General features: G+C 37.8%; 1 protein-coding gene across 2 annotated transcripts; it reads right to left on the bottom strand.

Annotated features, from left to right (window-relative positions):
* Window positions 1-2: 2 nt before the first annotated feature.
* LOC122715866 (probable tyrosine-protein phosphatase F54C8.4) lies at window positions 3-27,159 on the bottom strand. 2 transcript variants are annotated; one of them, XM_043938402.1, is made up of 9 exons: window positions 27,049-27,159; window positions 25,598-25,673; window positions 13,928-13,959; window positions 13,197-13,284; window positions 12,308-12,387; window positions 4,793-4,836; window positions 1,454-1,514; window positions 1,245-1,291; window positions 3-1,091 (listed from the first exon to the last, which is right to left on the bottom strand). In XM_043938402.1, exons 1-9 carry the CDS (start codon window positions 27,069-27,071, stop codon window positions 256-258), a joined length of 1,287 nt encoding a protein of 428 aa, XP_043794337.1. In that variant the 5' UTR covers window positions 27,072-27,159; the 3' UTR covers window positions 3-255. The 2 variants fall into 2 exon arrangements, with proteins under 2 accessions (XP_043794337.1, XP_043794338.1); XM_043938403.1 differs by lacking the exons at window positions 13,197-13,284; window positions 13,928-13,959.
* Window positions 27,160-27,480: the final 321 nt, after the last annotated feature.

The following is a 27,480-nucleotide window of genomic DNA, read 5'->3' as shown; positions in this document are numbered from 1 at the left end:
TATTTTTTTTTTTTTGTTACATTTTTTTTATTTCGACGTTTCTCCCCCGATCGCCCGGAAGTCGGAAAAATCGTCCATAATCGTAGGAATTGGTTCCGTTGTTCTCATTTCATCGCGACTCGTGGGTTTCCCTGCCACGAGAGAACGGCGAGGGGAACGAAACTGACGAATAAAACTCGGCGAGAGAAGGACGCGAGATGTTGTTGTGTTCGCACGCGTTTAAGTAAATAATCACGCTTCCTAAATGGCACGTCGTCACTTGGTCTGATTGTATCTTCCTTTGGTCGACCGCCTGTTCGATTGGCTCGAGACGGCGAGTAAATTCTCCTCGAACGTATCTACCGTGAAATCCTGCTCTTTGATCAATTTAGGCAATATCCTACTCGTCTGGCTGTTCTGCCTCATTAAATCGACAGGGTTTCTAGCCGAGGTGAGAATGCCGTTTCGAAGATGGGATTTTCTCTTTTGCGGTTGCAATCGTTTAAAGAGGATTGGTCTTGTCGGGGCGGATTGCGGGGGAGGAGGCGGAGGCATTTTTGGCGGTGGTAACCGAGCGGATGGAGCGTGGGGTAAGATACCGGCGGGCGTTCTGGACGGACAGGGTGGTGGTGGTGGTGGTGGTGGTGGTGGTGGTGGTGGTGGTGGTGGCGGAAAACCTGGAATAGGGAATCCTGGTCTAGGTGGCGGTGGACGCATGGCTGGTCGCGGTGGTGGTCCGTACCTGAACGGCCTCGGCCCGTACATAGGTGGAGGAACTGGTGGCGGTGGTACCGGTGGCATGCCGGGCGGAGGTGGCATAGGACGGAAACCTGGCGGAGGGCCGGCATAACCGAAATGCGCCGGTGAAAATGGACCGTCTTTCGCGAAACCGCGTCTCGTAGCTCCGAAGCCTGGCGGTCCCATCGTGTACGGGTTGCTCCCTGGATACTTGAACGAAACGCGCATCGCTCTTCTACTCGGCGCCTCCGATCCTGATGTTCCCCTCGAATTCACGCTGATTTTACTCGTGTCGATTTTCTCGCGCGGTACTTTCTGCAACGCGTTTATATAGATTTTACGATCGATGGGATATCCACGGGCCGTTTCGAACGCTGAAACAAACACCACAAGTGTATACGCCAATTCTTCCCAAATCGTCCACCCCACCCTCTCGTCTCGCGATCCCAAAACGCGACCACCCCTCCCCATTCCGTTACTCGTTTCTCTTCTCTTTACCTTTCGATCGCCAACGATCGTCCACCTACCTTTTAAACAATTCTCCAGTTCCCAACCTAATTGCTGTACGAGATACCTGTAACGAGATACACCAATTTACGTATTTCCTCGATCGGACGAATTCTTTTTATCCGTCCCGAAACACCACTTTTTACGACGTTTCGTTAACGTTTCTATTCGTATCGTCTACAATACATGTATATATCTTGTACGTATACCATATCCGAACCATACTAACCTACAAATTAGGTATCCGGAACGATTTACACCGTGAGTGCAATGAACCCCTACAATGTCATCTGAAACAAAAGAGAAAAAAACCAATCTTCAATTTATATACGCGCGATAAAGTATAAATTAATATCAATAGTTAAAATTAATAGTTGGACAGAAACTGAAAGAAAGGGAGATAAATCGCGTTGCGACGCTCCAACGTTCCGTATTTTTCATCGTTTTCAACGGTACGATGTCATACCGTCGTACCGTTAAAAAAAAAAAAAAGAGAGAAAAGAAAAGAAAAGAGAAGAAGAAAAAAAAAATTGAGGCAAAATGTTAACACATCGTTAACACATGGCGATATTCAAACGAAGGAACGGTATTAAATTTAAGGGAACCGTTTATCTCGAAAGATTAATATAATAACCGGTGATAATGTAACAACTCGAAGGCGTTAGCAGCGAAAGATATTTTCGAGGGTTCGCCGAGTAAGATGGCGCGAGGCGAGTCGAATAAGATTGAGCATATTCCTGAGCCGATTCCACGGATCATCAATTTAACCGAGAGCAGAGGGGTCGGCATATCTTCGGGCTCAGCAAGGGGCTGATTATAATATTACCGCAAATTACCGGTAAAATCTGCGACGAATTCGCAACGATTCGTGACTCGACGATACCTCGAGTCGAGTCGAGTCGAGTCGAGTCACGGGTGTAACCTCGAACCCTCTCTTCGTCCCCTCTCTTCGCTTCGTCCCTCGATTCCATTTCCCTTTTCCTCGCCAACCGTAGATAGATAAGTACCGACCACTTTAGACCCACTTTCGTACCTCTTTACCTCGGCTTACATCCGAGGAATCAAGTGGCCATCCAAGATCAGTTGCGATAAGTTGTTCGACCTTGGCGAGTTTCTTCAAAGGATCGTTCGCAGAAACGCGAACGTGATTTATACGCAAAACCGAGGAGGCCTCCTCCAATATCTTACTCGAGCGATATCTTTCGGCGTAAGAAAGAAAATTGTATCCTCGTAACGAAAAAGAAAAGAAAAGAAGTTGGCGCGCAAAAAGGGCGAAAAATGGATTTGATTTAGAGACACGAGAGCGAAAAATAGATACGCGTTCGATACGAAAATGATTGAATCGTTGCGTGGAACGAGGAAAGTAGGATAGTTGTTCTACACTATCGCCATCGCAAGGGTCATCTCGTTTACGAAGAAACGTGGAAGGTAAGAATATTCTCGGAACACGCGTCGAGATCTAATGCGAATCTAGAGCGTGTGTATACTCTTGCTCCACCAATCTTGGCGAACGACTCGACGTCGAGAGAGATCACGACCAGAGACAATACGACGCGTATTTGACGAGCGCTGCTCATCGATTTTCGCGAATAAAGTGTACAGATGATTAATTAAACATCCTTGAGATTTTCTTCGAAGATTCGAAATATTTATATTCGATTCGTATATTTGTTCGAAATGGATTATATTTGTTCGATGGAAAAGGATGGTTATAAAAAAAAAAAGAAGGAAAAGAAAGCGGAAGATAGTAGGAGTATTACGCGTATCCCATGTAAACGTAACGGTCGGTTTTCGGACTACTAGAGTAGTCGAGAAGCACGACCCGAAGCGACGTGGTTAATGCGGCTATATGATATACAAGCGAGAGGCACGTCGGCTCAAATAGCCTCTGGTAGCGAGGAGCGTGGGTTCCCCCCTTTCGTGTTCCCGCATCTTCTAGTAACGGCGTAAACCCCTCCGAAAATATATGTAAGAGGCGGCGAAAGAGAGGGGGGGAGGGACTTTAACGTTCAGTCGCGCTTCCACATAAATATGAAAATATCGGCGATACGCGGAGAGAGCGCGACTCGCTTTTCGGCCACTCGATTACTGCCGTCTTAAATCAATCGAACGATCGAACGATTCGAGCGTATCGCTCACCCCACGAACGTGTATTCGCATAATAAATGCATATAAATGCGCACTTATACGTATAAGTGATTAGTGGAGGATGGACGGGAAACGATTAACGACATCTTACGTTCCACGGTCGATAAATCATCGGCCACTGTAAATGGACTCGGCTCACTTATCTCTCACCTCGCGTACCTTCGTCAAGTGCCGCTACCACGGAAATTATAATAAGATATAATATACCCTCGCGATTACGCACTTTGCAATATTGCGATATACACCTAACCGTTGATTATTGTATAGACTGAAAATATAACGGAAAATAGGAATCGAGAAACACGTGGTCGAATCGCTGATGCAACGTCCTATGTTTTACAACAATAGTAACTCACATAGTAGACGTAAAACCCACTAGATGGAACTGTTTGTTGTACTCAGTGCGAGAAACGATATTGCGAAAAATTATGAAATCCCTATAATATCGAAACAGTTGTAAAGTTGAGATAAAAATTTTACGAATTGCACGCTGTTTTGTACGATCTTTCCAACAGTAGTTTTTTAACGGATATCCTTTGAAAGGATTGATTCATCTCTGATGAAGCGAATACAATTCGTAAGAATAGACGCGCATGTTGATTAAACGTCTCGCGTTTAAAATAACGTAAGAAGATGCGAAAATGGCGAGCAAGAAGAAGCGTAGTTTCTGTTGCCTGATACGAGGCATACCAGAGAACACTGAAAGAGGTGTCGCGCGTTGTCATCGATTACGTTCTTCGTCGCGATCATAAAAGAAATAGAAACGAAACGAGGGGGGAAAAAGAATGAAAAGGAGGCGAGGAGAACGCGAGGCGAGTGAAAAAAAAAAAAAAAGAGAATTGCCGAAGGAAAATTTTCGCTCTACCGGTTGATAAACGGTGACAGATAATTAACAATGGCCTGGTATACGTGGCTGTGCGTGGGCGATCTTTCGCTTCTCAATTCTGTCCAGATTCGTGGCTTGATCATCGCCTCCCTCGAGAGAATCGTTTTCTTTTCTTCGAAACCACAGAAACTAAATTGTATTTTACGTTTAAAATAATCGTATCGAGATTCGATAAGATAATTCTCACGGAATAAGCTTGCGATAGAATTTTTTATTTTTATTTCCGTTGGAAAACAGAAAAATGTATTCATTTTCGTTCGCTTGATAATTATTTTATCGAATAAGAGAGAGTAATTTAATATTCTAGAAAAACCGTTTTTAAAATTTCCAAACACGCGTAAACAAAGGATATCTATATCTAAAGTTACTCTAAATGGAAAATTCAAAATTTTTCACCGCTTGCCATTATTCGAAACGATATGTCTCGATCGAATTCGTTCATTTGCTACGTAGAATATTGGAATAATAGAGAAGATTGATGATATTACGAGTAGTAGGATTATACAGACCCAGTATGATGTAATGCAGACTCACCTTCGCCACAAGCTGACGTAAAATCATCCATCGTTTTAAAGAATCTGAAAGGAAAGAGAACGAATATATTTACCTTTGGAAAATAAAAAAAAAAATAACGTATGTTCTGATAAAAAAAGATTCTCATTTTTTTCTCTCTTCAACGAACTATTTATATAACTATAAATTTACAAACACGGATCTTTCTATAATTTTCTACTTATTGCGATTTTAATCAATGTTATTTGCAATCAAAAAGATTAGATTTATAATTTACCCTTGAACATGAGTTGCATTACGTCAATTTCCTATTTTATACATACGTATATTAATATTTATAAACAAGTTATATACAAAAATCATATCCTTCTCTATAAAATTTACATAAAATAATAAATTAATTATGGATTATTTTAAACGAACGTACTTGAACAACAATTTATATCGTGAGATACGTTTTGATTGTATCGATGAAAATAAAAAAAAAAAAAAAAAAAAAAAAAAAAAAAAAAAAGAAAAAAAGAAAAAAAGAAAAACACGCGAATCATTGTCCCCGCAATTTTGATTGATTTACTTCTCGTAAATTGTAACGTAGCATGATAAGGGGAAAATTTCATACGAGTCTGCGCATGTTTCTCGTGCATAGAGTAATAAAAAGACGGAGAAGGGGGCAAAGCGAGCGGCGTCCTTCCCTTTACTTTCATGCTGTTGATAATTTTTCAGGATAACCGAAGATAGCGATCGAATTTCCATGGACTCGATAAAAAAAAAAAATAATCAGCTAAATAAATATTCAGATATGGTAACCGGTCTCGAGAAATGACAGTGTAATAACTGCGTAATAGGCATGCAGGGACTCTGTAGCAAACGAAGGAATATGGTAATGAAGCTTAAGAACGTGAATGTTACACAGCCTGAATTGCGGCAAATATACCTACCTAAGAGTGACAATTCGCGTGTCGAGAAAACATCGATGGAAATGGAAAAATATCTATTTACGCGTACGTTATTATCATCGAAATTCAATTCACCACCAGCGAAATAAATATCCCCCTTAATCGAATTTCATCGTAATCGTATATAAACGTTTCGTATGAAAATTTTATTTTATTAACGATAACGTTTAAATAACGTAATCGTTTACGAACGAAGAGGATAGAAAATATACGAAGAATACGAGAAGAGATGAGAAAAACTCGGTAAAGCTTGGCAGATTCGAAAATGGGATACCAGTGGTGATAATTGATTGGGCGGAGTCGGGCATCCCTTCTTCTTCTTCTTCTTCTTCTTCTCCGTTCAAAAGCAGAAGAGAAAAAAAGAAGAAGAAGAAGAAGAAGAAAAAGAAGACAGAAGGAAAAAGGGAGGTCTTATTAACGGATTATGCCTACTTGGACTAGTCGATAAATTATCGCAAGGTGTTCATTCCCCTTTTGCATTCCGTCGAGATTCCAGAAACATTCCAAACGCGCCAAACAAGTTGGGAGAGAGAGAGCTCGGTTTTGCTTCTGCTCCCTCCACTCTGATATTAATACCACTTTAATTCCTCATCTCGCTATTACGCACGCTTGCATTTCAGTTACGACGTTTATGTTGAAACGTTTGCTTCTTCGATTAAATGGTATCTTAAATTGGCTTTACTCGTTCGTAATATTGCTGGATAAATCGTATAAAACGACGTTAACGGTGAAAGTATTTGCCATTAAAATTATCCGTATGAAACATCTACGCGGCTGCTTAATTTTATACACGCGTTTAGCATAAATAAAGATAATTCTTCGATCTCTCCGCTCGCAAATAGAAATTTTAAACGAAAGAGCAAAAAAACGCTGTTCGAAACCTTATTTCATCTTACAACCATTCGATCTAACTTTTATTAATAGATTCACCAACAAAAGGAACGAAAACTGTTCCGATAAGCGTGAAATCGTTTCGATTTCTCCTCTCAAATACGTTTAAGATGAGCTCGGTTCCACGAAAAGTTATTACTCGTCATTGTGTGAGAATAGGGTAGCCCAATAGTGTTGCTCTATAGAGATTTAATAGGGCCGTTTTAGCGGCTCTGCTCCCTTTCACCTTCTTCGACCCAGACTCCCTATATAACCACCGATCAGACTAACGCGATTACGAATAGTAACTTCACCGTTAATACCAATCGCTTTACACCATTTCCTCCATATCGATAGATTACGAAGTATAATTTCGTCTTATCGCGTATGTACGCTCGTTACGAAATATTTATTTATTTTTTTTGTAAAAGGCAAGCGCAAGCGAACGAATAAAGAATAATAATTAACGAGAAATATAATTCGATATAGCTTCTTTTTGTCTACGTCACGTTGACTATTGATTTTAAATTCTACGTAATCGCATCCGTTATATTTCTCGTATCGAATCAAAAGATGTTTCTTAAGATTGTAATAACGTACAATTTTTAAGAAAAATTATAAATACCTATCTTGCGTATCATTTTGAAGATTTATTTATCAGAAAAGAATATGCCTTCTGAGAATAAAATATGGAAAAATGGTTGACGAAGAAGAAGACGCCCGCGCGGCGCGGCGCGGCGCGGCGTCGATGGTATGTGAAAAATGTACGTGTGACGAGCGTTAAATTAATTTGACTTGGAATTTGAATTACAAATTCGACATGGATGTGGAGAGATGTCCGCGGACAAGGCGTTTCGCACTCGCTTCGAATTTATGGATTCGTTCTAAGAATCGAACCATCGAAATCGATCATCGTTGTTCAACCCATTTCTGTTTTTTCACGTTTGTCGAAAAAAATGTCAAATTGGAAAGTTTAAAATAAAGAACACGCAAAAAGAAGAAGAAAACACGGTTCGGTCGAAAACAAAATAAAATACTTATATTATATATAGCGCGATAAATTTTTCCAAAGGAATTTTTGCTTTTATTTCGTGTATACGTTTTGGAATTTGAAAGAATATGTACACGTATTTTTTCTCATTCGTATAAAGAAGCCTTTGCACGATAAACTCGAACACCGAAAGCATCGAAAAGAAGGTGGCGACCACCGATATTCCTGATATTCGGTCTGCATAAAATCGGCAAAACTTCAGAGATATTACGCATCGCGGAGGTGAACCGTAATAAGAAGATGCTCGTGAAACTGCGGAAAAGACATTTATGGTAGCGCGATCGAGCAAAAGGGAAGATGATTCGAATATGACTCGGTGTGCGGTCTTATGCGCGCGTGTATATCGTGCACGCATAAAAATAAATCTAAAATCGCGCGTTAAATCACTTTTGTCACCTATGAATTATATACATATTATATATACACGTACACACGTATAAAAATATATTTTCCTATAAAATGAATTAACGTATGAATGAAAAAAATTCACTCGTAATTGTAATAAAATGAAATTGTCTCGAGATAATTTGTCGAAAAATTATTGCAAAATAGTTGGTAATGTAAAATTAACCAATCAAATTCGTTTATTACGAACGTTTTAAACGGAAAAAAATGAATAGATACGATATTCGAAGAGATCGGTAAAATGGGTTGACATTAAAAATCGATTTCATTGGTGCGAATAAAAGAATTATTAAATTTGAAAATGAGCTAAAGTGAACTAGGCGGCTGGTGAAAAAAAAATGTGATAGTTAAAAGTGACATTATACTTGTCAAAATGTGAATGTTTTAAATTATCTTATATAAAATAATTATATTTTGATGATAAATTCAAAATTAAATGTCTTAGATTTATAATCCACTGCACAGTCTATTAGACCATGTGTAATTGTCATCATCATAAAAGAGGATGCCCGGAATCTGAATCTGATCCGTACGTAACCTAAACGTATTCATTAAACGTAAATATAAATACATAGATATCTATACAAATATAACACGTAATAATTACACGTATAAAAATGAAACGATTGAAATTAAAATTCTCTATGCAATTTTTAATTTTTAACGCGATACTACATCTCGCGTTCGTTCCACGGGTTATATATTTTGGTTATTTTCCTCGAAAAATAATATATCAACCCGTTCATATATAATTAAGAAAAATAAAAACGGGAAAAATAAAATAAATGGATGAAATGAAAACGAACATACCGAATTGAATGCAGTTGTGCGGAAAATTAATTACATTGAATTACATTAGAGAAAATAGGATTTATAATAAGCGAGTAAATAAATAAATAAATAAAAAGATATTTATTTAATTTTCTATATGATCTGTACATGGACGAAGATCATCAATCTTGCAAGAAACATGGCAAACACCCTTGGACGAAAGCATTCAATCCTCTGGTGAATTTTGCTCGCCTCATTGTTTCCACAATTCAAACCCCCGAACTCCAAGAACCCCTCCAAGAACACCTCCAAGAACACCTCTAAGAACACCGCCCAGAACCCCCTTGTCGGATTTAACCCGCGAAATTCCACCAAGCGCGCCGCTCAGAATCCTGAGAGAGCGGCCCGATCTAACAATGGGAGTAGCTATAGCGTCTCATCGTTTGGATTGTAAGTTCGACTTACGATTCATTTATTCAACACGAGCATCGATAACAGGGACGATTACTATTGTTCCGTAGTCGAGACGATAAGCGAATACGAGGATATGGACGAGACAGAAATAGACGAATCGGACATATCCGGCAAGTTTCTCTTCTCCTCTCTCTTCTCTTTATAAAAATTATCGCAAGAATTTTTTACACCGATATCAATTTCCCCAACTAGGAGAACTTTTAGCGCAGGCTTTTGCACAATACCGAGCAGCTCCGCCAAGGATCCCTACCTCGACCCCCTTACGCCCCCCACCAGTCGCTATCGAAAGAACTTACAGATTGCACCGCGGAAGATCACCGCGATTCCCAACAGTGCCCAGAGCACAAATACCACCTCGAATGACTAGAATGACGCCTTGCGGCAAATGTTTAAGGGTAATCGTTTAAATTAAATTAAATCGATACGTATTAAAAAAAAAAAAAAAAAAAAAGCTAATACTCTCTTCTTCTTCTTCTTCTTCTTCTTCTTTCATTTTCAGATGTGAGAGCGCAACGATGATGAGGTGGAATTCCCGAAACTAAATTTTAATTATACCATCATGAACATGAACATGAACATTTATATATAAAATATATAAAATGCATTATTTTTATAATACCTAACGTCGAAGAGGACTTTTATACTCACGAATCAAATTTTTGCAGCTTTCTCAATATAAAATATCTAAATGAAATAAATCGTAGAGTTAAAAAGAAAAAAAAATAATAATAATAAAAAAAAAGAAATAAAAAAAAATAAAAATTCTCCATGATAAAGATAATGATTTGATTCATAAATGTTCGTAATCGTCCGAATGATAAACATAATATATTTAATGAAAAATGTGTTTTTTCAACAAGTGAAGTGATTGATGTGTAAAAAAATATATTGCAAATATTCTTTACATTGTTGCTTATCACTTATCAAGATTACATTCCTCGATATCGGGAAACGTTGTCAAAATTGATATTTAAAATTTGGTTCAATATTTTAAACGAAACGCGAGACTTATCGTTTACCACACACAGCTGATATATATACATATACATATGCATATATATATATGTATATATATTTTTTACGAAACAGTGATTGCAACACGCGCGATACTAAAAAAAATGAAAAGCGAAGGCAAGGAAGACGGAATTTACGTAATTAAACGATCCATCCGGGTGGTCCGAAGCGTGGCGAGACACGTTTCTCTTCATTTTGCCAATCCTCCCGAGGATGGAGAAAACAAAGAAAGGCAAAGAGAATTTGGAGAAGGACACCCGGCAACGTCTGTTGGTTGGGTCCATGGGTCGAATTAACGGCACCGGAAGTATCAAGCGACACGCACACGTCCGTATTATGCATATGAGAGAACGTAAAACATCTTTTACCACCCACAATCGCTTCCTAAAACGCTTTCTTCTCCATCTCTGTGCCAACACAATCGCGACGTTTCCTTTCTCGTACGACGGACAGGGCGCGTGTCAAAATATTTGAATATCTCGCTTCGTCTCCGAGATCGCGAGATCGCGAGAGATCTTTCGAGAAAGAAACCATTTTGATAATCGATAACGTAAAAAAAGAAAAAAGAGAGAGAATAATTTCGGCCAACGAAATACCAATTGTCCAAATTTTTAGTGGAACTCTAAGAAAACTCTTTCAAGTAAACATATTGTAATTGGGTACAACGAGTTAAAAAAGACGATTTGAATAAAAATTAAATACAATAAAAATCGTACGTTTGGTTTTTTTTTTTCCATCTCTTCGACTAATTTACCTTTCCAACCGAAATTGTTTAATACGGTGAAATGGAAAGTTGATCGCGATTTATCGAAAGTCCGATCTCTTTCCATACGCGGTACTCAAGTATTTCTCCGTATCCGTAGAATATATGAGCATTGTCTCGCAATACAAGGCAGAGAACACGTGTGTTCGATGTCTCGACAAATAAAGACGTCGTTGCCGAAGCGTCAACACCCACGCGTATTGTCGTACGACGCGTGTGCATTGTAGCGGACTTGTCTCGAATCCTCGCGGAACACGATTCGAACGCGTTTAAGGAACCCGAGTCCGCGTGTGTATTGTCAACATGGCAGTGAATACCGTGCAACTCGATATTTGTTAGGTATATCTCGTTACAATAATCAATCTTTGAATTAAATTCTACTAATGTATAGATAAATTAAACCAACCATTGGCCAATTTTAAATAGGTGATCGAAAGGAGACGAACGATATTTCCTTGTTGCTTTCGTTTTAAGTATTGAAAAATAAAAAGATACTATGATAAAAAAAAAATCTTTACGCTCCATTCCATAACTTGAAATCCCTATTCGTAATTCGTTTGGAAAGACGTTTGGAATATCAAGTAACATCTTTATTTGTAATATCTATACAATTTGTTACGATTGTTTAATTCGCGACAATCGAATTGAATATAAAGCATCCTTACGCGGATACAACAATTAAAGTAGAAAGTGGACAGATCTCGATTGAAGAAACGAAGAAGAAGGAGAAGAAAAAAAAAAATTAAGTTTCCAAGAGGCGATCACGTGGGCTATTCGCATTCTTCTTAGCTATTAACGGACGATGAGAATCACCATTTTATCCTCGAATTATACAAATTGAGTCGGACGTTTTGCACGGTTCGAACAAACGATCGAAAAAAAGTTGAAAAACTCCATAGTTCCGGAGTTCGTTCTCTGACCTACTGCGAGAGAAGGAATTTGAGGACGAAGTCGTGGCGATAGCTTACGACGTTACGGTTAGTTACACGATTTCAAGTTTCTTTTTTTTTCTTTTTTTCTTTTTTTCTTTTTTTACATATAAATGTGTTTTAAAATTTGTGCGAAATTTCTTAAATATCCTTGGCATCATTTTTAAAAAACGATTAATAATCCTTGCAATTTTATTAATAAAAAATCGTATAATACGTACAAAGAGACATCGTTAATTTACATAAATAAGTAACCAAACACGTATAAGATGTACACTCGAAGAAAAATTTGAAAACACTTACCTGTTTACTACATCCATGGAGGGAACTTCCCGCCCACGAACCATAATTTTTTCATATTTAACACCAGAATTTATGAATTCCTGTAACAAAATAATATTGGAAAGTAGTTAATTGTTTTTTCTTGAAACGAAACTAGAGGGTTCCAAAAAGAATGAAGGGTTCCACTAAGGATACCAATTATGTATAATACGCTCTAATTAGGCGAGGGAGACACCGAAAGATCTTCGTGTTAATTACATATATACCCTGCGGCACCATTGATCTTCAAAACCGTTCTAGTATTTCTCAAATATTTCCTATCCGAGATCTTAGTTAGTCCTCTTCGCGTAGCAAATTGCTGTGACATGGAGGGGACAAAGAGAGAAAAAAAAAAAAAAAAAAAAAGATAAAGAATAAAATAGAATAAAATCTTCGACTTATCGATATAAATTGATCGGTCTTGAATCCTTCGGTACATAAGACGTCGAAGATCACCAAGATCGAGCAATCAGTTATTCCAAAAATCTAATAAAAAGTTCATTAGTCTTCATCATAGTCGTCCCTTCCTTTTCTTTTCTTTTTTTCCTATGCTATTACAAATTGGACGGACTCGACTAATTTTAAATGCCAAATAAAGTCTAAACCGACACAGACGTAATATAGGGCTTTCGTGAAAGAGAAGGGAAACGAACGAACGAGAGAAAGAGAGAGAGAGAGAGATGATAGATTAAGAAAGATACGCGAGGATCGTGTAAAGGAGCCACGTTCTCGAATATCTGCTCGATCAAGGAATGCAGTTAGGGATCGTTCGCGAGCAAGCAAGCAAGCAAAAAGAAGATGAGATATCTCTCGACTTTTTTCCATTCTTTTTTCTTTTTTGTAACTTTGCAAATATCTGGACTTATCTTACCTTTTCGTCATAGTAGCGACTCGTGTTTGTCAAATCGATAATACACTTTAAACGTGGAAACGCTTGAAGCAGTACCGAAGTTGTAAACCTGTAACGATACGCGAAATCGAATTAGAAGGTGACGAGCGTGGAAACGCGATGATAATTTCGAATTTATCGGTCACTCGTAATAAATACTCGATTCGTATCGCGGAAAGACGACTTCATTTGTAAAGAAGGGAGGAAGGGGAGGGAGAGAATATAACGAATCCGCCGACTGTCGCGTTGCTCCGTGTTAGCGAAGAATCTTTTTTTCAAAGCCGCGACCTGGACGACTCGATGATATATTAGGGGAAAAAAGAATCTGGGGTCCGAGGCAAAAGGGGCCCGGAATTAAACGGGGGTGTCGGCCCAAATAGTTTTACCATTCCTTTCGATATATCAAATTCTCGAAAGGCTCGCACCAGATGTTCCCTCGGGACGATAGTACGAACGAGTTTATTTCTCATAAATAAACAACTATCTCGAAGTTCTCCCTAGTTTCGAAAAAAAGAAAGAAAAAGGGAACGTTAAAAAAATCGATTTAAAAGCCATTAACGAACACCTCGCGTGCTTCGACAGATTTATATATATCGCGACCAAGATGAAACAGAGTGACCGTATAAATTCGAACTTCTCGAACTTCGTGATGTTTTTCGTAAATAAAATCGTTAATGAAATCCATGAGCCAATATAATCGCTAATCTACTTACCGTTTCTCCGGTTCTAAATTGTTACTCACTGCCTGAAACAAAAAAAGAAAAAGGACAGATTCGATGAATTATCCGGAAAAAAAAAAGCGTACGTGACGTAATTAATAGTGACACAGAGAATTATATCTTTATGCCCGAAGCGAATATATTCGGATATACCGGTATCACACGCGTACGAATATTCGATAACCCGTTATAATAACCCGTATCCTATATATTTTATCCTATACGATAAGATAAAATGCGAGTCACTTTCCATCTTTTAATAATTAATAAAATTCAAAACCGAAACGAATAAGAGAATATTTACTTACTCCAACTTATTATCTTTCGCGAAGTGCATTTAACTTTCGTTGCGATCGATTATCCGATATCTCACGAATATCAGAAATAATCGTAAAAGAAACTTACACGTTCCTCGAACGATGAGTTCAGAAACAACAATATATTTAATTTATAGATTAAACCATATATGTACATATATACACACATCTATTTTCTTATTTCATTTTTCTTATTTCGTTTATATAATTGAGTTAATTGATAATACAAATATATATTTTTCTTTGATCTAACCGACGTATCTGATAGGAAACTTTTATCGAAGAAAGACGCGTTTTATTCGACGTAGTTCGAACAGCGTATACCTAAGAATACGTAAATTGAAAGTTTGATCGGCCCGCTCGTAGCATCGCACTCGCTCTATGGGTGGGCTAATGGTAATTACGGGTTTAGACTACGCGATCCGATTGACTGGGCGGGGAGATGGTATCTACGGATGAGTGCGGAATGAGTATCGGTCTTATTAATAACGGGCTTGTGGTATAACTTTCCTATCCAACCATAATAATCTATCGTTGACTAGGTGTGGGACTTTCTTATATCTTAATGGTAGCGCCGTTCCAATTACTCCACTCAGCCTCGCTTATCGACATACGATCCCATCGCAGATTGACAACTGTGCAAATAACTATACGTATATATATATATATTCGTTTACTCGTAAATTGTTTTTAATTTATACTACACCGTTCATCGAGAACCGAGATCCAATATATACTCTCGTATATTCAATTTCACCGAAAATAATTACGACGTTATCTAGTAGGATAAGAGAAAAAAAAGAGGAGGAATTTGGAATTCGAAATGAAATTGATCGCGAAAAGAGCAGTGAAAATAGGAAGAAGGAACGAATGAATGGAAGAGGCGAATGGAAGAAAGCAGGAATCGAAGCTGTGGGTTGCTGCCCACCTGTAAAATTTACTAACCCTGGCTACGTCAACGGTAGTTTATTTTTCGCACGGTATAGCCGAGCTTCCTCCAGTCGAAAGCAGGATCGGTCTTCTCCGCTGATTCCACCATTCAATTTCACGATCCTTAGCCTAATATACGACCGCGACTAAATCAGGATTATCGAGCTACGAGCTGTACCTCCATTGTGAACCTTCGTGGCGGTCCGTCCGTCCGTCCCGCTCGTGTAAAATCTTTTCGCGAGCGCATCGTCCCAGTTTTCCTACTTTCCCCCCCTTTTCCTTTAATTTGTCGATATACATTCCACTTCGTCGCGATAAAATCGACGAACAGCGATTATTTTTCCATTTCGACTAGATGATGAAAAAGGTGATCGTCGTTTCGGATAAATTGAACGAGCGCGACAAGAAGCGTTTTCGAAAGGAAAACCACGTGGGCGTAGAAGCATGCGCTTTCATGCCTTCGACTCGAGTCGTAAGTAGGCTGCATTTCCAAACTTCTCCCTCCCCTCTTATTCAAAATCGACAATTTCACCAAAAGATTTGGTGAAACCACGGAATTAACCACGGAGGATACCGATGTAACGTCATCGGTTTATTTATACCTTTGGTACGGATAGAAATAATATCTTCAAACGATATTACAAACGACCTCGTAAAAAAGCAGAACGTTAACGTTGTATTTACGCGTTACTAGGTTACCATCACTTTTTCTGGATCGTAAAGTTTTCCAGTACTCGTCAAGCGTGATTAACGACTACTTTAGATTTATATTCCCATTCCACGTAAATGTTATTCGTAATTTATTTAACGTATCTATTAAACCGAATAAATCAAATATAATCATATTAATCAAATTGAAGAAGAAGAAAATAGTGGAGCACAGTCGAGTAAAATAAATCGAAGAAAATTTCCATCTTTAATTTTAAAAAGTTTGTATTCGAAGAATCGATAAGAATCGGCCGATGTTGTAAAAGTATCTCGATCGGGAAACATTAAATCGGATCGAATGAAACGATGCTCCTTTTTGCGGAAAACGGTTTCAGACGATTCTCCGTTAAATTCTCTTATGGACAAGGAGCAAACTCCTCGAGAGGAGAGGGAGAGCGCATGGAGGAGAACATTTTCGTTGCACGAGTGCGGCCAACGGTTATACTCCCGCTGTATAGAATCATAGAGAAACGCCATATAGACTGGTATATGGCTGCCGCCAACTGATATATGCTCGACGTTATCTGTATCCACTTACTTCCTCGTTTGGCAGAAGATTCGAGGCGATTTAAAATGGGTCACCTTAACTGGGGAGAGGAGACATGTACAACAAAGGAACGTGTCGGAAGTAGCAGTTGCTATCAAATTCTTGAATCATTTCCACCGATTATAACGTCTTTCGTATTCATTCGAAATGAACGGTTTTAACGCTTCGTGGTTCCAGGAGGAACCCAAAGATGGTTTCAAAAATGGTTAAAGGGGATCGATAAAGATCAAAGATTAACGCGATATACATACGTATGAATTACGCGTACAAGATTGTTATCGGTATAGGCGATATCAAATTGCTCGCTATCTATACGCAGAGAAACATAATTAGTAATAAAATCACGAGTGGAATATATCGGGATTCGGCATAAATCAAAACGATACCGTATCGAAAGCAACGATTTTAATAAAATTTCTATGAAAAGCATAAACGTTACCGCGTGGTTCGGTTTAGCATAAATCAAAACGATCCATCCAAGTCGGATAAAAAATGAAAGGTGGGATCATTAATCTTTCCTATCGTTTGCACAGTAGGTATAATTTTTCGGAAATGGAACGACTTTACGAGGGCCTGTTGAAAATTGATTCACCACCACCCGTGTTGCCTGCCTAATTCTCAAACCGTGTTATTCGCGTATACGATCAAATTTAAAATATAGCATACGCTTTTTTCAAGTATCGGCGTTCGAATATTCACATATTTTATAACGTTTTTTGGAAAGTTGTGAGAGACGTTTCTCCGTCGGCGAGATTAAAAAAAAAAGAAAGAAAAAGAAAAGGAAAAAAAAAATAGAAAAGTTCTTTCGAATTCTACGATCGTGGCCGAGCAATAATGGTATCGGTAGCTGTGGGAGATCTTTAAAAAAGGACTTTCCGTATTGTTCTCCGATCTTTCCTCCGTTCCTTTCGATAGATCCCGCCTCGATGATAAGCTGACAATTAAAATATACTACGTGGCGTATCTTATGGAAAATCGTTGAAATATGAAAATAAGCAGTCCAGAATGGAGTATCTTTCGAAAAGAATTTTCCAAAGGAAAAAAAAAGAATGTCCCGTCGTAGCTCTTTTGAAATTTAATATATATCGCGCGGTTATTTTTATTAGATTTCCATCGTAAAGGAAAGATAGGACGAGCGTTTAAGGAGATTAATAACAGGCCTTGTAAATCCCGATACGGTATACTACTTTCGCTATTCCGTGTTACGTGGGTAACGAATTAGTATCGACTCTCGAGGCGGAGTTTTATAGACATGGCATTAGACATCGTGCGTCCCCTCTATCACCAGGCATCGTGAAAGCTCGCGGCACAAGAACGTGTTTCTGGTTGGACATAAATAATAGGACCACGTCGGCAATCGCTATAATTCAATTCACACCTGATAACTGCGACCGTAGAATTTCCATATTACAGGCTGTAATAAAATTAAAAATATTTTCGGGGCGGTCCATACGCTTCGGGGGGTCTCTTCCCTTCTCCTCTCCCTCCCCCCGACAAACTAGCCAAGGTTCGCGATCCTTCACGTTCGCCGTCTTACGAATTTGTTCCTCGAATTTGTTTCCGTTTGTGTCTCACCTGCCCTTTCCCTCCACTAAACACGCTCGCACATACCTACGACGAATGGCAAGCGACCGACAAACTTAAACTCGTGCTCGAAGATTATCGTTTCATTCTTTCTTTCTCTCTTTCTTTCTTTCTTTCTTTCTTCCTTCCTTCCTTTTTCTCCGATTCCATTTTGTCTCGAACGGCAAAAATATCGAAAACAAAAGGAATGATTCTTTCTTTCGTTTTTTCTTTCGTCGACGAACGAAAGAAAATTTTACGGTACAAGTGTGTAGTAAAGGCGAGAATTATGCCAGTCTTTTCTCCACGAAATACGTTATACAAATTTCCTCGAGTCGACGTTTCGAATTCCGTCCCGCAAATGAATTACGACATTACGAAGAAGAGGAAATTTATTATCGATGGCCAAGCAGCTGACCGAATCATAAATTCAAGAGCGAGCAAAGAATCAATTTCACCGACAACGGGACGAATCCGATAACCTATAATCTATACCCCTAATCCGTATTACACTCACAGGCGTTATTTTCTCGGCCTTGCCTTTCACCGACCATTCTCTCTTCCACCGTTGATTGTTTTAGCTACGGGGGTGAGAATACATTATACATTATTAACGAACAAGCGGCACGACCAAAAACAAGATTAACGACTCGCAGGTATTTACGACCGTGACTTGTCGGGATCGTTTAAACAAATGTTTGTTTCCTGGCCCGACGACTCCGCCTCGTCAGCCTTTTCCTCCCAGCCTTTGTAAAAAGTTTCTCTCCGTCTTAAGTGGCGGCTTTCGCGCTCGTGGCACAGCACCAATCACCTCCCAAATCTACGCCCACTCCTGTCATCCCTTACGCCGCTGCGTCCCATTCCATCGCATTGCCAAGAAGTTCATTTTTGCGGCTGCGACCGCAAATCCATTCCACTCGTTCCGATCGTTCGTCCACCGATCCTACGCCCCGTTAAATTTTCTCTCGATACGAGCCGCCGACGATTTACGCTTCCCTCTCCCTTGGAACGAATCGGGAACGAAGGGAAGCCAACTATAAATTTGCCAATTTGTTCGCGCGTGGTCGCTGAGATTTTTGCACGAAAAGAATAGACGAAAGATGGAGGAAAAAATAGCGACGAGGGGAGACGGTGGAAGACGGTGGAAGAAGGGAGAAGAGGAGAAGAAGCAGGTAGGATAGGACGAGGGTGGGCGCCGCGGCTCATACGCTCTCCCCATTCAAAAGAAATTTATGTAGCACGAGTATAAAGCCAGTAGTGGTCTCTCTCTCTCTCTCTCTCTCTCTCTCTCTCTCTCGGAGGCATCCAAACTACCACCGAATTCACGAATGCTTCTTTTCTTCCCCCCCATTCTCTCTCGTCTTTGTTCGTTCCAACGGATCGTTCCTCTCTCGCTCCGGATTATCGTCGGAATACTACCGCTATTGAAACGGATATACAGTAATGGAGAGGATATAAGGAAGGCCGAACCTGATAGAGGTGGAGACTCGATGGATAAAAGAAAAGTGACGCTATTGCCTCTGAACGATCGTGGTCGTTCCGCGAGAACTTCTTCTACGGGAACGTTTGTAAGCCATTACTCGATGCCTTTTGTATTAAAGGGGGTCTCCTCTGTATATACGTATCGCGGTCATTACGTTTTCCTTAACGATTGAACGCATTGTTTAAATGAATGTCGCTCGCCATTTTCTTTTGGAATGGTTTTTACGTACGTCATAAGACATTGACGTTAAAAGGACAAAGTTGTTGAGATGTGTCCAAGCGATACTCCATAAGCCTTATTCCCCTCGGACACAAATTTATATATATATATATATATACATACATATATGTATAAATATAGGATCGAGAAACGCCGAGTTTCCCGAGTTTCTCCACAAGTTTCGAACTCTTGTGGTCGACGATTCGAAAATCTAGTCACGTATAGAAATATGACGAAACGGGGCATTTAGAAAATGAATTCCAGGTAACGGTTTCGCGATGATTTTGGTCGAAGAGCGAACGTGGGAGAATCGGTTGCGCGCGGCCACATACGGTAGTAAGTAGATACGTAGTACCTGGGCCGTAACGAAGGCTCGCAAAATAAGAGAAACGGCGAAACACGATTGGACGGGAAGATAAGGCTGGCTACTGCGAGATCTCCTTTACTCCCCAGCCTTCCCGGAAAGTGAGGGCCTCGTCGAGATGGACACTCGCCATCTCATCTAGCAAAGATAGGCTGTGGCCCAGCTACCACCATATCTGATGAAACGCGATGGATGGGACAACGTGACACTAAAGTACGAAACAAAAGTGTCCTCTCGCTTCCCATCCCATCCAAATTCCCCCCATCTTTCGACCACCCCCTTCGGCACCCACACCTGAGAACGCCATGCGACGAAAACTTTTCTCCTCCATCCTCTCCCTTTTATCTTTTTATTTATCTTCCTACGGAATTATAATACGAGATCCGAATAAATCGAAAGCGATGTATCCGTAAGTATAGGGAAGAAGAAAAAAACAAAACTTTCTTCTTCTCTTTTCCTTACCTATTAAAAGTAAAGAGATTCGCGAGAGGTCTTAGAGAGGAGGCATGTAAGTTCTATCGACAAATGACATGTTTATATAGTTCCCTCGGTGTCGATCGTTGGAACTTGGAGAGCAAAATCGTTGTAGCACAGTGGGTTTCTCGACGTGACGCACGACCCCCTTACAGGCGCCAGCCTGCTGGAAGAAGAGGAATAGGAAGAAGAAGAAGACGACGACGAAGAAGAAGAAGAAGAAGAAGAAGAGAAGGCGTTCCGACGAAACGGAGCGCGGTGTCGGAGCCAGATAAGATCTCCGAAACGAGGATCGGTAATATTTTACAAAGTCATCGAAGTTGCTCGCTAACTTCGGCATAAATTACAATCTCTCTCTCTCTCTCTCTCTCTCTCGCCCCCTCTTCGCGCTCATCCCTTTCGCGAGATCCCTCCTCGACACTATGGGAAGATGGGAAATTGCACGAGGAGCCCTCTCTGTTCCGCATCGAGTGTTAAACAAACACTTAGCATCGTTAATAACATAGGACAACGGTCCACGAGCTAATAAATTTGTCCAACCAATATAAAACTATCGAGAACTCTTGAGAATTGATAAATATGCGTATCCTACGTAAACGGATAAACCACTTTCGAAATGGGTAAATATATTTGTGGTAAATAACCCCGCTTTCTTTAGCGTTCAACGAAAGGGACATATTAGGAGAAATCAATTTGTCGAGTTGCTTTCGAGTAGCTTGGATATATAGAAACGGAAAAAGAAGCGATTCGTTTTGTCGAAAACGTCCTCCCTCTCTCTTTCTCTTCATTTTTATATTCGATGTAAAATTAAAAAAGTTTTTAAAGGAAAATTCTCGAAGATTTTATATCGGAAAAATTGAATTTTTCCCGATTACATTGGGTTCGTTGATTGATTACGTCTATGCTTGTATTAGTTTAGGACAGATTTCGAATAAGTTGTTAAAAATTACGCAAATCTACGAGTCATCTACGAATGAAATCCCTTATCCGTGAGATTAACATTTACGACAAATTACGATATCGTTGTTTATTATTAGTGATAAACGGACAAAGCGATCATCGAAGTCGGTTACTTAACATTTTGCTGGAAAAAAATAAAAAAAAAAAAAAGAAAAATGAAACGAAAGCCAAAGTCTGGACCATGACACGAATATATTTTTCACTATGAAGTTTGTCAGGGACTTGTTCATAAATCATATCCGAAAAAATATTTGCAGTGGTGTGCGACACGCGTTAGCAAAATATCATATATGGCAGCGATGAATGATGGTTTCGATATGCCTGACAAATTAATTCGATGTCTTCGACGCGTAATTTCGAAGATTTTAACGTTTCTTCGATTTTTACGTGTTGGAAGATCGTTCGGCCATGAGTAAATCGCAAAATATTAAAAAAAAAAAAAAAAACCTTATGAATTATTACAGCTTGTATTATTAATCGAACGAATCATCGCGCGTGTGAACGTCTTTGAAATAAAAATTTGCATCGTAAATATTGACGGAGATATAATACCGAGATATTAAACGTTACAAAATTATTTACAAGAAAATAAAATATTAATTTACATCGATAAAATATATGCTATATACAATAAACTTGGTAATTGTAATTTATTATATTGCGCGTAATATAAATTACAAGAGAAAAATAAAAAGAAGAAAATAATGGAAAATAGTAAAATGCGGCGAATCGTCACGTCACGATGTATAAAAATTTCAAAATATACGAAATTTCGATTCATATTTTCGAAGAAGAGGCTTTTACCTCCGTGAAAACAACGAGGGTGGTTAGCCCGAACGTAACCGAGAAGTTAACGTGATAATCATCTGAATGTTGAAGATTTTCAGGGGCTGAAATACAGATATCACCCACGAAGACAGCCTATCCATTCTCGGTTGGATTCTAACCTGAACTTCAGTCAGAAATTAATATTCTGTTTCTACGTGCAGAATTTGCCTACTGTGATAGGACGATCTCAAGGGAAAGCCTCAGGTATTCGGGTGAACTGTATGGAATGGTAAGAATGAAGGAATACTATACGGTCCGATACGCTTATCTTATTCTTCGATTTCCCACGCTTAAATCATTCCATCTTTTATGCCAAAGGAAAAAATTCTCTAAATTTATGGATATTCTGTATCGCTGTTAATCTACGATATATATTTAATAAACAATTTTGAAATAATAATACAAACAAAAACGAACCTTGAATATTTATAACATATGAAACGTAATAAATTATTTAAATATTTTCATAATAATTTTCACAGTGATGGATTAAAGTAAGAATTGTTATTAAAATTTTTATAAATATCACTTTCTCGTTATTATATTCATATTTCATTTCTCGCTATAATATTATTACGATAATATACCGAATGAAAGTAGATCCATGTAATAAATATCTACGTATACAAATATACGTACACCCGGTTTATGAAATACAGACAAGAGAACTTTTCGAGCGATAAACATCGGCATGAGCGATGAAAACATTTTACATATGATATTTTTCTTTGCTGACAAACTGCAAGTAACACGCTTATAACCATTTATGCGTCTATCGTTCCATCTTTCGCTCATTTATCTCTCGCGCTGCATCTTTTCTCACGATAAATAAAATGAAAGTTACAAGATTTAAATTTTTATTGGAAATTTAGTTCGAAAATTGTCGACTCCATAAACGGTATCTTTTATACGTATAAACGATAGAAATCTATGCGATCGAACAAGATGCGAGAAGTAGTAGCACTAGTTGCCTATATCGAATTAGGGAACGAAAATGATTAACGTTGAACGTAGAACGAGCGCAATTTCAAAAAATAAGGAATAAAATGCGAGGAGCAAAGAGAAGATTGGATTAAGCATAACGCGGAGAAACGATACATGCTCGTATATATAAGTTGGCGATTCCTCGGCAAATTACACGGCGTACGAAATTCAATCCAAAATTAAAATCGACTTTAAAGCGCATCTTTTACAATGTATATGTGACTAGGGGGTATCGGCTTAAATTCATCGCGTCCGGTGTCCGAATAAGAAGAGAAAGAGAAACGTAGAAAGCGTAGTGCGTGTCGGCGAAGACGGTATCACGTTTCGTGTGAGCCGATATTTGTTACACGTTCTTATAGAAGATGAAGAAGCGGTCCGTCACGCGGTGGAAAGGCGCAGAGGCGGTGGCACGGGCTCGGGCACGAGCAGAGGAGGAGGAGGAGGAGGAGAAGAGCGCGCGGGCCACGAGCACAGGCATTTCAGGGCCCTATTAACGAGTGGGCCCCCCGCGGCCGACGCAACGGGCCCAATCAACCCAACTCCAATTCCTGGCCCTCGCTTCGACTTGTTTTATGTAATGCCCGCGACGCCAGAATCAATTAGTCGGGGTACCCTCCTATTTTGCGTATGCATGCGCCTATATGCATAGCGGCCAATCCACCCGAAAAGGTTCCCAACTTATTTGCAACTGTCCAAGAGAAGCCGATAGACGAGAAAAACCGGTTCGCGACAGACGCGTAGAGACGGAAATTAAACGACTCGAAACAAACCGGGGATACCCCTCCGCCGATCTATCTATACCTACGTATCGAATCGTCCGTTTTTACCATCGAAATCTATCCTTTATCCGATATCGCATATCTCGAGTGAACGCGAGATTCAAAATATATATATTTCTTTTTCTTAACATACATAATATATATATATCTTCACTCGTTCAAGTTTTATTCTATAACGTATTACGAATCTATATTTTAAGTATAAAGATTTAATCTGAAAAGGAAAAGAAAGGAGAAAGAGAGAGAGAGAAATAGTAACTGGAAAAATGAAGAAAAAAAATGTCACACTGATTCACATAGATATATCCTCAAAATGGAAGAAAGTTGGGTGAATGCCGCTCTATCGCAGCACGAGTACGATACATCACACAGCGGCAACCAGCATGGGAGCGTACGATCGCACTTTGTTCAGCTACTAGGCAAACAATCACGAGCCGAGCTATTCACGATCCCAAAAGCATTGCCGTGCGTATCGGACGAAAGTGCATACATCAAGCTTGTTTATATCTACGTTGGAGTCAAAACATGCAACAATACAGCAATTTGGCTTTGACCGATACGAGATCTCACAGAGATTCCTTTCCCATCTTACCGTTACCGAATTCCGACCATCCACCAATAAACCTTCCTCGTTCCCAATGCCATACCAATGATAGAGATTCGATTTTTACCTCGTCAAACATCGCGTTACGTATACGTCATTTCTATCTGTTATGTCTTACGATATAATAAATTTCGATTTCAATTTTAATTATTTGAAAGAAATTTTCTTATAATTATTTCTTGTAATATATTATAATATATTAAATTAACGAGATAACTACTCTCGTCCATCTTTCTTTCTTATTCCGTTATTTTTATAACGCATAAAAATTGTTTCTATACCATTGGCACGATTTCATGGTGATTCCGTATCTCGGAATGCGTATGTATACCGGCATTGTATCCTCTATATTTCTGGAATTCGATAAGATCTTATCTTATGATCCCCGCGAAGAAGATCTTTGATTTAATACGAAAGAAAGAAGAGAAAAATAATAGTGACGCGATTCCGAGAATACTAACCATACAACAAGATCGTAAAAACTTTGCAAATCATTTTCTAAACTTATTTTTGGATTAAATACAATGGATTAAAATTAAATTGAAATTTTTATTTTTTGAAACAAAATCAAAAAAACAAAATCTTAAATCTACAATTCTATTCAATTTATCTTTAAGTCTTTGTACAAATTAAATAATTATATTTATTTTAAACAGTTAATATTAATGCTAATAAATCGATAAAAGATATCTTAAATCATTAGACGTATATAAATCGAATCTCAAAAAATATTTTAATAAAAAAAAATTTTCAAAATTGCAATAATTTTATTACATTTTCTAAAATGTTATTAATTCATAAACTTGAGGGAACAACAATTTCTTATATAAAAAATAAACTCGAGAAAACTGTATATCTTACATCCAATTTTAAATGTATTATATCGTTTCGTTACAAGACTCACCTCTTTCAATGGCACTTTGAACGGTAGAATTTTTGTACCACTGATCACTGTACCATAAGGTTTATATTCCAACCACCTAATAAGATAGAAATAAAAAATAATAATGAATGAAAATATAAAAAAAGACTGTAATACGGTATAATCCAATTATCATGTTGAGCCGAAAATTTGAGGGATTAGGAAGATCCTAAATATAAAATTTTAACTGTAGATATTTATTAGTTTCTGAAAAATTAATGAAAATCTTTATATTGATTATTACATTGCTATACATTGAATACTATCTATACGTATACGTCCATGGAATGTGCGTCAATATACTTATCTGCTATTCTACAAAAACATTGTAATGGCAAATACCTAAAATATATAATTATGAAGATGATATCGCTGAATTATTATATTATTAAATTTGCTCATCGTAATTTCGATCATCCAAGGTTTTATATTTTATTTTCGCATTCGGCGGGTTCGAAGAAAATTCTTTATAGATAGATACTAAAGTATAGTAATATTAATTCACTCGTTATACATTTTGAATGACGATTGCCACGATGTGTTTATAGAAACAGTAGATAAACGGTGGTCGCATATTGATGCATACACAGTCACGAACGCATAGATTAGAAAGATTATACGCATAGATTATTCAATGTTTAATATCGAAAAATTTTTATTAATTATTATCTCAAAAATTAATAAATATTGCGGTTAAAATTTTATATTTCGAATCCTTTTTTCAATCTTTTCAAAATTTCAATTTAGTACGATAATTGGGTCATATCAAATTTATTTATAAAAAATATACATTACATGAAATATAATATGTATATACGATGCATGCACACGCATGAAAATATGCATGTATACATATACGCATATCTATACACGTGATGCAACAGGTGATGTTAATGAAAAAACGAATTCCACCATGTAAACATTTATTTGAATTCGTTTCTGGTAAAGTTAAATAACGTACGAAATAATTTAATATTTATAATATTTTCAAAGTTTTATTTTATAAAAAATAATGAAAAATAATATGCATAAGCAAAGTTAAATAATATTTGACATCTATTTCTATATTCAAAGAAAAAAGCACCATCTGTGAAATACGATATAAATAAAGAATAATGCGTTTCTCAACCGATAAGTTAGCCGCCATACAAACCGCGTTAGGAAATACATTCAGAAATATTAAATATTTATCATTAATTATGATTACATGATACAAAAACCTTAATGTCTAAAATAATCTTTTAATCTATGATTAAACAGATTTCTTATATTAATATATAGTTTAGAAAAGAGATATTAAAAACAATGAGATATGTCGGCATAACATAACCTCTATACAATGTGACCTCCGATTAGGACCAGTGAACAAGTAGTTTTAAATATTTCAACGAGCTTAATGAAGTGATAAAAAATGAACAATGAATAATACTTGCCTTTCAGGTATAGATTTCGGCATATTCGTCGTTTATTTAAATATTATAATGCGAAATTAAAAGCACAACACCGAAACGCAATATCACTAACACAGTACACACACGCAGCAGACAAATGTAGTCGATAGCACTCACGACGCAGAACGATCGATCGATCTCTCGATTTTCGCGCGCGCAACATTGTTACATGAATAATTAATTTAGGATAAATTATTTTTTGATTGCTTTATATATTTTTATTCATATAATATATATAATATATATATATATTATATATATATAATATATATAACATTGAAATATATAAATGAAATTAAATAAAATACTTACTTTAAATTTCTTTTTAATTATTATATATATATATATATATATAAAGTGTATATGTAAAGTGTAGGTTAAATTTTTCAATAAACTTTCCAATAATTATTGGTG

This window comes from Apis laboriosa, unplaced genomic scaffold (genome assembly GCF_014066325.1).
Source record: "Apis laboriosa isolate Shangri-la unplaced genomic scaffold, ASM1406632v1 scaffold40_cov151, whole genome shotgun sequence".
In the NCBI taxonomy this organism is placed as follows: domain Eukaryota; kingdom Metazoa; phylum Arthropoda; class Insecta; order Hymenoptera; family Apidae; genus Apis; species Apis laboriosa.
This window is presented reverse-complemented; position numbering and strand designations above follow the sequence as displayed.

Excerpts from the sequence above, each read along its gene's own strand:
- LOC122715866 (XM_043938402.1), bottom strand. The coding sequence starts at position 27,071 with ATGCCGAAATCTATACCTGAAAG. Across the intron at positions 12,388-13,196 it reads GTCGCTACTATGACGAAAAG|GAATTCATAAATTCTGGTGT; the intron begins GTAAGATAAGTC and ends ATTTTGTTACAG. Across the intron at positions 1,092-1,244 it reads ACTGGAGAATTGTTTAAAAG|CGTTCGAAACGGCCCGTGGA; the intron begins GTAGGTGGACGA and ends TGTTTGTTTCAG.